Source organism: Petromyzon marinus, chromosome 1, assembly GCF_048934315.1.
Source record: "Petromyzon marinus isolate PM22_M1 ecotype Great Lakes invasive population chromosome 1, UKy_Petmar_22M1.pri1.0, whole genome shotgun sequence".
NCBI lineage: Eukaryota > Metazoa > Chordata > Hyperoartia > Petromyzontiformes > Petromyzontidae > Petromyzon > Petromyzon marinus.
The window spans coordinates 35076290-35089895 of record NC_133667.1 but is presented as its reverse complement, the minus strand read 5'-3'; the positions used below and the strand labels follow the sequence as shown (position 1 = coordinate 35089895).

Below are 13606 nucleotides of genomic sequence, written 5' to 3'. Positions count from 1 at the left end.
ACCAGTGAGCGGGGGGGGGGGGGGGGGGGCGCTCCCCGAGGCATCTAAAATGTCACCGGCGATTGCACCGGCCACGCTAAGGAGGGGGATAATTACTTTCATGGGAGGGTGGTGGAAACCCCCAAAAAAGGGAAGAATTATTCATCAATAGCTCATTAGGCATGGCCCCGCTTCTCGGGCGTGCACGGCCGCTGCCCATTCGCACGCGATATCCCACGTCACTCGATCCAATTAGCGCAATAAAAGGAAAAAAGGCAACTTATTGCACGTTTTACGAGGCAACGCGCGTGCGGAACGGGGGCCTGATGGTGGCCACAGTGCGCCGCGATATTAACGCCAAAACGGCCAACTTTTGTGACCTCTGGGGGTGGCGAGGGGAGGGGGGGAGAGAAAATATTAATTCCCGTCACCTCGTAGACAAAAGGGTGTACGCGCAAGTGCACGCGTGCACATGCACTTGCGCGTACAGATGACGTTCGAACGAGACATTTATAAATATTAAGCTGCCACTAACGACTAATTGCATAATTGACTAAAGCTCAGAGGGAATCGATACTAAATAGATTGCTTGCTAACAGTGCAAACCTACGTACTGTCTGCTTGCGCGATATTTAACATACGCCGTGTCAGAGTTTGTAACAACCCCTCCCCCCCACCCCCATGCGTGTGGAATACTGGGGCATTCTCACGCTGTCTGTCGGCCGTGGTGGTTGTTTGACCATACTTCGCCACGCTGGTCATTGCGAGGATAAATGACGGGGCTTGTCGACGGCTCGGTTGGAACCTCCACCCGGCGCCCACGCTTTGCTGACCCTGGTCAGAAATCAATCTCACATCGGCCGGTCGGCAAACGCAAGCGCGCACTCTGACCACCGCGACGCTGCTCCTCGCTGGGAATTTCAATTCGGCGGCAAAGGTCAGAACTCCGTGGGCCAAAACGAAGGCACCTCTCGCCGAGGTTAGCGATCGTTGGGCAGGACTTTTTCCACGCGCATTACGGTCGCGGCGAGTATCGCTGCCGCCCATCGACGAAGTGCTGCGGTGCAGTGCAGCATTGCCATTGGACTCAGGACACCGGGGTAACACTTTCTTCGCATTGAAGGTCGAATCGACGGTAGCGCCTCCAGTGGCAGCAGGGGTAAAGTGAGACCGCTGGAAACGCACAATCGAACAATAAATATTGTTTCACACTTGCGACTCTGCGCACGCGCGGTGAGATTAAATATCAACGATGATCGATTAATCTATACCACCATGAGTAGTATATGCCATTTTCACATTTAACCTATTCATATTATTACGATGCTTGATTGTCCAGGAAAGCCTTACTGACTCGATTTCGCATGTGTTTTCGCACAGTACATTAAACCTTCTTTCACACCGTATGTAGCCAACTGTGCTCATCAGAGGTGCACGAACAAGGGCAAAAAATCAATCAGGAGAGTCCCTGCCAAATTTACGCGGTGGGGGAGAGGGGGGGGGAAATGATTGTCGTGCGTAATCCCAACTGAGTGATTCTAATGACAGCAGCAAAACTCGAAGAATTCTTCCCCGGTGCACTTCAAACCAACAGCCACAGCAATCGACGAATTGTCTCGGCTCGGATGTATAGAGATCACCGCGCCCCGCCACGAACACGGCACCTCGCCACGCGCGTGAGTTCACCGGCACGCGAGTAACAAGGCCCCGCACGGCGTGCGGTTCTCAGTTGGTGGCCGTTCTCAGATTCAAACGATGGGCTCAGTGCTGCCAAGACAAACACCCCAGATTCCGCCTATAATCTGTCGCACCTATTGATGCTATCAAGCAACTATTAAAAGCCACACGTATGAATATAGGGTGCTTAAAAATGTTTTTTTAACACTTATATGGGGCTATCGTTTTTAATCGAAACAGAAGGGATAATACACTGTAACATGATAACAAATTTATAGTTAATGGGTTCAAAAATTTGCCGAAATGTTAACATTTTTATGAAGCACCCTGTAGATATACACTAATACAAAGATTCACCCTATTCTGTCATATGGGCTGTTTGAGCAGGTGCTGTTAGCCAGGGGAGGAGCCAGCATTTCAGGCCGGGGTGACATTCAACAAATTTTAATTTCAAGAATGATTAGAGAGTCAGGCTGTTGAACTAGACGACATCGGTTGGCGACACGCTCTGACAATGCAGTTGCACGGAGTCCGCCAGACCGAGTGTCGTACACATACACGCAGAATGTCACCCCTGTCACCCCCCCCCCCGGCTCCGCCCCTGCTGTTAGCGAGCACCTATTAAGGCGCACGGGGAATGGTGTGGTGAGTCCTCATCTCCCCAGTGCCAATGTTTATGGACCACGACAGCAGGCAGGTTCCAATTGCCAGGCTAAGTCGACGTAGGGAAGGCCTGGGCCCAATTTGGATGTCACGCCACCATTGACGTGAGCCGTGACCTGGCATCAAACTTAGGTCACCTGGTGTCAAAGCAGAGTGAACCAACCACTCTGACACTGTTCCCAACGCACATGTGTACAAAGGCAAAGATCACCCGTAGAGCCTTCGCAAACTGTCGGGGCAGGTACTGTTAGCGAGCACCTATTAAGTTCGGTAACGGCACACAAGGAGGTGGGTGGCCAGCACCACGCCCGGACGCCTTTGTCTCCCCAGTGGTGATGTTTACCCACCGCACCAGTTACTCATTTCAGGCTGAATCGACCCAGGTGAGACCCAGGATCGGTTCAGATAATCGTCACCGGTGTTGGTCCTGAGCGGGTTCGTAGCGCAGCATAGCGCTAACCGCTACACTACCGCTCCACTGGAGCTATGCACTTTTAAATCATGTGTATACGCACAAACACACAGATGAACACATGCATGAAGACACGTATTGGGAAAACGCCTTACAAACAAGCAACTCAATTTGTTCCACTATACAGGAGCAAGGCACCGAGGCCCTGGGCTGTGTGCCACATTGTCTGGTCCACAAGCGGCCTTCTTTCTGCAGCCCCTCCCAACGGAGTGGACTCGCTCTGCCAGCACGCCACGACAACCCCATCCAGTCACACCACGCGACGCTCGAGCACTCGCAGAACGGGGCGGCGGCCGATCCGTTGCGATTGTTGCGCTTCGAACAAAACGCGGAGGGCACCCGCTTCACGTGAAGGTGGAGAATCGGGCCGGGAGCGGCCTCCTCGCGGCCTCGCCACCCGGGCAGGGGCCAAGGGGAACAAGGGAGACGGAGCTCGCCGAGCCGGCCCTCGGTCGGCGCTCCCACCAGCAGCACGTGAACTAGCTGGCACGAGGTCGGTCAGAATAACTGTGTGTAATGTATCATGGGACCTCCCTTTGCAGCGTCAAAATATAATAATAGGTTTTACCCTTTCTGGTAATCAAAGAAAGCTGTCTCTGGTGTGGACTAATCAGTTTCAAAGACAATACATATAATATCAGACCATGTTTTTTCTTTGCATGTTCACCACAAGTATATGTGGTTAATGCAGACATGATTCCTTGCAAATGGTTTGAGTTTGGTGGTTTAACATCTTAACACAACCGTTTTATTGCCAGAAAGGGTAAAAACATATTCTTTAATTCTGTGTAATGTAGCTCGTTGGTGCTGCACGTCGCGTACAAACAACGTTTCCAGCTGATGACCACTCGGACCGGCAATGGTGGTAGTGGTGGATCTCGTCAGAATTCAGAAGCTAAGGTTTACGGCACACGGCTCGCAATTGAAAGTTGACAGGTTCGAATCCCCGGTTGGGGTTTCGACTCAACCCGTGAACCAGCCAGGGTCGCTAAAACGGGTGCCACTTTGTGGGAAGTTAATGTGTGATTGTCCTTGTGTCCTTCTTAGGGTAGAGACGAGCCTTTCCATTAATACTTCCCTGGCAATAAAGTAACGTGCACTTGAACAGTACTCATCACGAGAAGGAATGATGGCTGATGAACAAGGCGAGTGACAGAATGGCAGCCAAAGGAAGAGAAACAAGCCTAACAAGAATAACCACAGTGGAGACAGAGGTGATAAAATCACCTCATCAAGGGATTGTGTAGGACGGCAATGATATGGGGAGGCCTTTATCCAGCAGTGGATAAATAATAGCTGATGATGAAACACAAAATAAACGTTGCTGATGAGCAGTTACCACTCGCAAGCCCTTCAGTTCATCGCGCACTGAAACATAATCCAGTAGCGTGGATTAGACTCGGTAAGCCTCCGAGCAAAATCCAGTAGAGAGCAGATCTATTTTTCACGACGTTCAGTTATAAAACAAGGATTTAATGATGTCGCGATTGTCCGCGAGTTAGGGTTAGCGGTCGCAGTGGATAGCACACTGCGCTATAAACCCAGTAACCCGAGGTCATTTCCGGCCTCGGCCAGTATCGGTGGCGAGCGACCTCTAAACTGGTCCTGGCGGTGCCCTCTACACTTCACCTTACTTCTTGCACGCCTGACGTAGCCAACCATGCTAATTGGAGGTGCTGGTCAATGTTGATTGTATTGCCAAGGGAGGTGCAGCAAACTCCAACCCGTACTGGCCAGTGTGGTGGTTAAATAGACCCCCAAACCACCCCCCCCCCCGTGGACCCCCACAGCCCCTGACGGCGATGGCCTTCATCCAGTAGTGAGTGGACACCAGTGGCCTCGCGTATGCACGGAACGTGGGCCCCGCGTGGCGCGTCTCTCACCGTCAATGATCTGCTTGAACCTCCAGACTCGCAGCGATATGATGAGGCTGAGGCCGTCCCAGGGGCTGTGTGGACCGTTCGCCACCGTGGAGGCCACCATGGGGGCGAAGGACAGGATGATCACGGCTCCGTCGAACACCTAGAGCGGCAAAGCGACAAACAACCACAGGAGCTGCGGTGCAGCGCAGAGCAACGCGGAGAGACACCGCTGCACTTGCTCGCCGCCACGCGCGCGCGTTACGGACGAATCTTTTATTTCGGGTGTTGATTTTAATTATTGCTGTTTGAATTTTAAACCTGGGTACCCAGTCCATATATTGAATGTTGGGCCAACGTCCGTCCAACGTTGGGCCTAACCAGGAGCGGAGCCAGGGGGGGGGGGGGGGGGGGGGTGACAGGGGTGACATTCTGCGTATAAGTGTACCACACTCGGTCTGGCGGACTCCGTGCAACTGCATTGTCAGAGCGTGTCGCCAACCGATGGCGTCAAGTTCAACAGCCTGACTCTCTAATCATTCTTGAAATTGAAATTTGTTGAATGTCACCCCGGCCTGAAATCCTGGCTCCACCCCTGGGCCTAACAGTTCCAACCACAATGTGAACGTTGGCCCAACGCTGCATGTTTACCGGGCAATCCCTTGAAATAGGACGTCTCATTTTTGAGAGTGTGCTGTTGGCTGGTTATTTATTCGATGGGACAAGTTACCACTGCTGTCCATGCAACGTCCTCAACTGTTGGCTTTGATTTTGCTCTCCGCTCTCAACGGCCTGTACCGACCAGCCCGGTGAAGTATGGTCACATAACCCGTGCAGTGCGGTGAAGTGTGGTTAGAGTGGCCGCGCTATCCGCAACAGTGCGGTGCAGCCCTCACCCAGCGGTGGATTCACAAAGGGCTGCACGTGTTCGTAGACTAATATAGGAAAGAGTCCGAATAATTTATATATATTTTTAAACAATGCACTCGTCAATTTGATTCTGACATCAGGCAAACGTGCTCCGGTCCACGCTTACGTCTGCCAATGCCTTCCTCTCCGCGGGCTGTGTCAGTTGAACAGTCGCCTGCTTTCCGTCACCCGCACGCTCCACTACCCCCCCGCCCTGCCCTCCACTCACCCTCCAGCTCCCCGCACCCGCTCCTTCCCCCCCCACCAATTCCACGCACGGTTCGGCCAATGATCGTGATGCCATTCGTACTGCGAGCCAGCGTGATGGGAGTGGTCTGGCCACACGAGAAGAACTCAGTCGATAAGCCTAAGCTACGATGACAATGACGATGCCAACAACGGCCCCGTGGTCTGAAACTGTAACTCCTTCTTATAAGCCCGTGCCGCTCATTAAAATAAAAAAAACTATACAAACTATAAACGAGTTTTTTTTTATTTTATCAGGTAAGGTCCCACTGAGCTATATAGCTATGTAGCTCTTTGGTGATCACAAATAATTGATCAACGAAGTGGCTTATCATCATGGTGGAAATTTATAGCAGCTAAATACTCTAAACGCACGTTGATTTTAAATGCGGAGGGAAAAACCGGAGGACCTGGAGAAAAATTCCACGCGACCACAGTGAGAGAACGACACGCAAATTCCAAATATACAACTGGCGTCAGGGTCGGGACCGAACCCATGACGTCCTGTATATCAGGCGAGGTAGTTAACATCTTGGTATCGACATAACCCGTGCCTCCCACAGTCTTGAACTCCTTCTCCCCACCACAGACATTCTAGCTATTGACCTCCTTGCCCCTGTAGGCCGGTTCAAGCACAGGGCCAAACACTTTGCTTTCTCCCTCCGCCTGCGACTGAAAGCCTCCGCTCGCTATGAAGTGAACACGGCCACTGTTGCTGCGGCAAACCCTTCGAGATGCGGTCACCTGCAGTCGACATTTTAATTGCGTTGGTTCAGTGAAGATTTCGCTGCAGGGGGTTGTGGGATTTCTTCCGAGTGTGGAGTTTGACAAATAACGTGTTTACTTTTCTGGCATTCCTTCCTCTTCTTTGTTTAATCATCTGTCCCTTTCTCCCAATAATGTTGGCCCCATGTCAAGAAACCAACACCACTTCCATTCAGTACACTTGTGCAAAACAGTGCAGCAACAACAACAACAAAAACAAAAACAGATTAGACAACAGCTTCTGGCAGATGACAACTCAGAACTATTTCTCAAGTCCCCGTTAATTGCCTCGTTACCCTGACCAGATGGTGCGGCTTCTCATTGCCCCGCGATGGCTGCACAGCGATCAAACAAACAGAGAAAACCCCACACACATTCGGTAATCAAGTGAAGAAACTATTTCAACTTGACATTTAGCTGCGCATGTATTCGTCCATCAGTGATGAGGCTGAATCTATCAACTCGCTACCCCTTGGAAACTCGGTCTTATCACGGCTGGCCGAAACCTGTATCGGAAACCCTGAAGTCAGCAGTCCTGGTTGAGTACGAACGTCAATCAGTTAGTTAGTTAATCCGCTTAATCCCCGATGGGGTATAAAGGCGCAAATGAGTTCCTTCCACTTTGCCCTGTCCTTGGCAACATGTTGAGTCTCGCCCCAAGAGAGTAGGGACACGAGTTGCAGTTTATTCCGTGACACCAGGGAGGAACTCAAAGAGACCAGCAAGAGTTCACCTGCGCCACCCACAGTGACAAAAGCAAATCGCATAAGCGGCCGTCCATAAATGACATCACGCGATTTTGGACGATTTTTGACCACCCCCCCCCCCCTAGTTACACGGCGTCACAAAAAGGTCAGACCCTTCCCCCCTCAAATATGACGTCACAACCTCTGCCCCCCCCCCAAAAAAATATAAAACATGCTTCAAATCGCTTTAAACTATTGTCATTGTAGTGCGTATTTAATGTGGCGCTGCACTCTGATGTTGTAGAACACATTTATTTAAAAGTCTATTTAATTAAGTAGAACGTTTTGATTTAAAGCTTTCGTGACTGCAGGGATTCATATTCTTGGTTCTTTCGGTAAAGTCACGTAGAAGGGAAACATAAAAAAATAAAAATACAATTGTTATTATTTTATTATTTTCCTTCTACGTGACTTTACCGAAAGAACCAGAATATAAGTAGAACGTGTTGTCTATATTTAATTAAAGTTGCGCATTTTGATGTGACGTCACATTTCTCACCCCCCCCCCCTCGTCACGAATGTCTGACCCCCCCCCCCCCAGGTGCGTGACGTCATTTATGGACGGCCCCTAAAAGCAAAGGACAGCCATGAAGCAAAGAGAAATCGGGACAAAAACAAGAAGTGGGTGGCGGCCCTCACACTGATGATGTCGTCTCGGTGAAAGTTGCCCCCGCTGGATATGAAATTGGCAGAGTGCGGTATTATTTATTTATCCTCCCCCACCCCCCCCCCCCCCCCCCGGCGCGTGCTCGCGTGAGCTAAAGTCTCTCTTGCACAACGCAGCACACACGGGTCACACAGCCTCCTTCTTATGCGTGCGTGCAAACCGCACTCGCCATATATGGGGGAGGGCAGGGGGGGGTGACACAAAGCCTCCAGACCCAGGGACGTGTAGCTGGACATTTTATGCCTTCCCCCCACCCCATCCCCCATTCTGGCAATGTACTGTACTGCACAATCCACGTGCCGACTCCCAAAGACAAAGATCCCCGTGTAGCCTTAACAGACTGTTGGGGCAATTGCTGTTAGGTAGTAGCACCCATGAAGGCCGGCACGGCACACGAGGGGGAGGAGGGGGTGGCCAACACCACGCCCGGCCGCTTTTGTTTCCCCAGCGGCGGCGATATTTACACATTAGCGCCAGGTACTCATTGTGAGGCTGAGTCGACCTAGGGGAGGCCCGGGACCGGTTCAGATAATCGTCACCGGTGTCGGTGGCCCGTGAGCGGGAATCGAACTCGGCCGACCGGGTTCGTAGCGCATTTGGAGAGATGGCGGGGACCGCGGTGCAATCGACGTCTCCCCCACCCCCCTCCCCGAATCGGCGCTGACCCCGGCGTGCTCCCTCGACCTGCGCGTCACCGCCACGGCGCCACGTGGCGCGCAGCGACCGTCCCTCCCAGCCGCCACATCTGGGTGGCTCAGCTTCTCGCCGGGGACATTTTCCGAGGTCGCCCGTCCACTGCAAGGGGGACGGCAACGTAAAACCGAGCGCGGCGGCTCTCTTTCTCTCTCTCTCCCCTCCACAGCGACCGCGCGCAATAAAAATAAAAACATTTCCCGGACACGTCAAAACTGGATGGCACGTGACGACTTTAGTTGTCACGGCCATAGCGGCAAGAGGTACACTGGAAGTGGTGGTCTCCCAGGGGTGTAGAGAGCAACCGGGTCACTGACCCGGACAGATTCAGTTGAAATTCACGACGTGACTATCGAGTGTGCAGGCCCGTGCAACTGCGCTGGACAACCGGGTGCGGTGATCTGTGTTCGGTAGAAACGTTGACGGTAGCTCCCTGAGACGAGCCAACGTAGGGCGGGGCCCAGTGGTGCCACCAAGGCCTCACCTCTCGCCCAAATATTTACTGGCGGGCTGGTGTAAAGGGGCCCTTGACCTGTACCCACGGGCAGAGTGAGAGGTGTGCTCGATGTGGTGTGCCGGCTGTGGGGGGGGGGGGGGGGGGGTGGTACGGTTAGGGGTGGCTGGCGGACTGGAGGAGGCGCATTGTGACTTTCCATGATAAATGCGTAAATTGTTATAATTGCGTGAATAACATCCATCGTGACAAGTTCTACTGGGTGTGCCGTACGGGTGTGGAGATGTTTTCATCTCGCTGGCAGACTCCAGGAGGCACGACTATCAGAGCCAAAGTGGTCCGAGGTAAACTGGACGTGGTGTGCTGAGTGTGGGAATTTTTTTCCGGGCTGTCGACCCCGACAGAACCGGGGCTGAATTTATGAAGCCTCGCCAGTACCCCCCCCCCCCACCGCGCGCACCCACAAGTCGGCCCCATTCTCATCTCAAATGTTACATCGGCTCAAATGAACGGGCGGGCGGCGAATGAGCGAATGAGCGAGCGAATAAATTAATGAATGTGCGGTCACGCCACCCGTGCGTGAACGTAGAAATACCTACGGAATGGAATTTATGGTCGATGCTCAACTGAACCGGGGAAAGAGCGGGGAAAAAAATTCAATTATGCAGATTGTAAGGGCACGGCTACAGGATTGAAATGTCGCAATGGGAATATTCCACGCGCCGATTACCATGAGGGGACATTCGCCGTAACAATCGTACCTGCGCCGCAAATATTTATTTATTTTACGGTTTATTTTTTTCATATGGCAAAAAAAAGCAAACTTGTTATTTTTTTTCACACGGTACAAAATATCGTTGCACACGGAGACTGGCGCTACGATCTTACAGCGTGCGCATTAAACATATTTCAACAATAACCGCCGTTTACCATTTGCACGTAAACATACGCCCACGGAAAGAGCCCCGGCTAAATAATCTCCCTAAATTTCGGGTTTAGTGGAACGCGTACCAGAGGTTGCGACGGCCTAGAAAGATGGAGCGGTGAAATCATCTCGCGTGTAGGTGCGAGACGGATTGGCACGTCACGGGATCACGAGAGGTGGACACGGCGTTGGTTCGGCGTTTCATTCGGCAGTGGATTAACCGTGGCTAATCATGATTATTATTGTTGTTACAACAACAACAACAAAAAACACAGATTCAGGTTTCTGCACAACCGGTGAGAAAATTTATATTTCAGCGGAGAGGAAATTGAAATGGGTGGTGGCAGACTTTTGAGAAACGGCAGGCTGCCATGCCAACCTAATCGTTCTGTGCTGCAACTTCACAGCCACCCCCCCACCCTCCTCTCGCAACGTTCGCCATTCATTCACCTTGGATCCGGCGAAGACGTGAACCAAATTTGACCGAGGACCCGCGATAGCGATGACTCCTGTCTGATGAAAACCGAACAGCAGTCGCCACGGACTCTCAATATCTTTAATTTCCATTTGATGTGAGCCAAAGTGTATTTGCAATCGATTGCGCCTCTTGGTGTCACCACCCCCCACCACACCCGCTCTCTCCGTCCCCACCCCCTACACTCCCCCCCCCACCACCACCGCACACACAACACACGGCCGTCGGTCTTTCTGTACTTGTCACGGGCGATTGAAAAGGCAGAGTTTGCAGCACGCAGTGGCACTCGGAGCCGCGCACAAGGCGTGATGGATTGAGGAATGCTGCGTCTTGGCATCGATCAGCCACACGAAGACAGATGAACCTGACGGGTCAATGTTCAAGGGACGGCCCCTCTCTCTCACCCACCCCCCACCCACACCTCTCTCCTTCATCCCACCTCTCCTCTGTCTCCACCAATTTCTCTCCTCTACGCTGTCCCTTGGCCTCGCAGAAGCTCGCCCGCCCGCCACCAAACGAACACCGCCTTTTGCGCCGCTGTTTTCACCATTTGTTCGCACGTCTGCTGCGCTGTTGTTCTCGCGACCCAGGGTTCGAAGATTACTTTCCCGCACACCTTGGTGACGTGTGGAGTAGGACGGTGGCCAAGCCGGAACGCGGCCCGGTCTCGTCAGATCTCGGGAAGCTAAGCAGGTTTGAGCCCGGATAACGATCGGATGGGCAGCAGTGACCACCACGCGCCGTGTCGTCGTAGGTGGCCGTGGGGCGATGCCACGCGGTGGCTCAGCAGAGGGCAGCGCAACGCGCGATTAATATCGTGACGTACTTCTATGCTTCGCCCCCGCCTTCACCAACCCGCAGTGACCAGCATGGTGAAGCATTGCAAAATAACCCCCGTGAGACCTGTAGGGCACGAGGAAACCCTCGTACTTGGCCTACTCTTCCTCGGTAGTGGTGGGAGTACCCAGATTTGACCCCACCACACGCGACCTGCCGATCTGACGGTGATGCACCCAATCACACTGCTGGGTGGACAGAGGCAGAAGCAAAATCTGAATATGTATTTATACTGGAGGAATCCGATGAGCTATAAAGCTTTTTTTCACAGATGTCCAGGAGGCAGTGGGGTGCGGGGTGGTGGTGGGTGGGGGGTGGATTTATATTTATTTATGAGAGGAGACGGTTAAAGATTCTGGGTGATAGCTGAAAGCACGCGCCTCTCGTGAATCAGATGGGAGGAGTAGGACAACGAGGAGGAGATGGGGAAGGAGATGGAGAAGGAGGAGGGGATGGGCAAGGAAGGAGGAGAAGGAGGAGAAGGACAAGAGTGATTGCATCCTTCTGCCCTTCTGCTGCCACCACGACGAGGCACCGTTTAATGAAATGTCAAAATCTCAAACCGTGTCGTGTAAACCAATCGTCCCATCAGGCTGCGGCCTCACGCTCACGTCTTGTTTCGGTTACGCTTCACGGACATTACCGCGCAAAAGCGCTCGCTAATTTAGTTTTTTTCCTTTTTTTGTTATCCTCCAAATATTCACCGGTCCCCCCTTTTAACCAACCCATTTCATATTTACACTCGCGCCCTCTCGCGGCAGCACGGCGTGAAGTGTGGTCCAGCTTTGAAATACGGAAATCTGCAGCGAGCGGCGAACCACCCTGTGCCAAAGACAAACGACTACTCGTTCGCGTGTGCGCGCAAGGCAGCCGCGCGCGACCTGGGAGTTGCGCGATTTTGAGAGGAGCTGTTTCGGTTTTGCCGGTGGAGGGAGCGGGGGGCGGGGGACGGGAGCCTGGAATAGGCGATGGTCTCGCGAACAAGCGGCGCGAGCTGGTGGCGAAGACCACAAATGTTGAGCCCGCACGGCGGCACTCGCCGTGCGGGCAGCCAGGCACAGCTGGGCCTGTGCCGGGCCAGCGGTGGCCTGTGTGAGGCCAGCTGCAGCGTGGGAACACGGATCAGTGATCTCACTCACCGTCCTAGCGACGTGCGCTGCTCTGTACGACCCAATGCCCGGTGAACCCAAATAGGTAGACCGACTCGAACGATCCGACCGAACCAAACTGACTTACCAAGTCAATCGGCCAAACTGACTGACTAGCCAAATCAACTCGCCCAACTGGCTAGCCCAGCCGGCCAGCCCAACAGAGTGACAGAATCGTCCACGCATTTACAACGAAGGAGAAAACCCATACAATCCGGCAATGTCACGGACTGGACGATTATCAACCCATCCATCCATCAACCCTCTTGGTCTGACTAACCAACCATGAACCCAACCAAATCCAACAAATAACTGACAATCCTCCCCATTCTAACAGAGCAACTGAATAGGCACGTAACAATGTATTTATTTCTATTCATCACGTTTATGACAATTATAATAATTTACGGCGTTTTGTCAATTGCTGAATGAAGGCATCCTTGTCCTCATGCTTCACCGTGCCGTTCTGTGTCGGTTGTGAAAAAAATGCGGCGGTTCGGATGGTCACTCGTCACCGATGTTAGCCCTGGCCAGGAATCAAACTCAGCTAGGCCGGGTTGAGATCGCAGTGCAACAACCTCCGTTCGTTCACTTGCATTGGCGTACAATTAGCAGAGTGCAATACAATCGCAAGCGAGTTGATCGTTGGATGCACAATCCCGTGCGCGTGCCGTGAGAATCGAGCGCGATGTCATTAAACGCCGCTTGAAAGAGTCTGGCGAGAATGACACACAGAGGGAGAAGGCCTCCGGCAGGTGCTGCACTGTCCCCAGGTCAACATCGTCCCCCCCCCCCTCCAGAGCAGGAGTCGGCATGCTGGCTCTCGAAGGACTCGCTTCGTGACGTTTATGATCAAGGGATCACCGTCTCGTATCCGCGTGCATTGCGGCTCCTTGAAATATTGCGAGTGTTTTTTTTTGTTTTTACCGAATTCGAATTTTAGTTTTATCTTCTTGAGATGTTAACTACCTCGCCTGGCATACAGGAGGTCGTAGGTTCGATCCCGACCTGACGCCTGTAGATTTGGAGTTTGCACGTACTCCCCCGTTTTTCTCCGTGTCCTCCGGTATTCCACATTTAGAATCAACATC

At 52.6% G+C, this 13606-nt stretch overlaps 1 protein-coding gene across 3 annotated transcripts in view; it reads right to left on the bottom strand.

Annotated features, from left to right (window-relative positions):
- The window catches only part of TMEM266 (transmembrane protein 266), a 255880-nt gene that overhangs the window by 92600 nt on the left and 149674 nt on the right, over positions 1-13606 (bottom strand). For all 3 annotated transcript variants that reach the window (XM_032950713.2, XM_032950703.2, XM_032950732.2), the window contains one exon: positions 4675-4813. In XM_032950713.2, coding sequence (XP_032806604.2) covers positions 4675-4813 — 139 coding nt within the window. The remainder of the gene's footprint in view (positions 1-4674; positions 4814-13606) is intronic.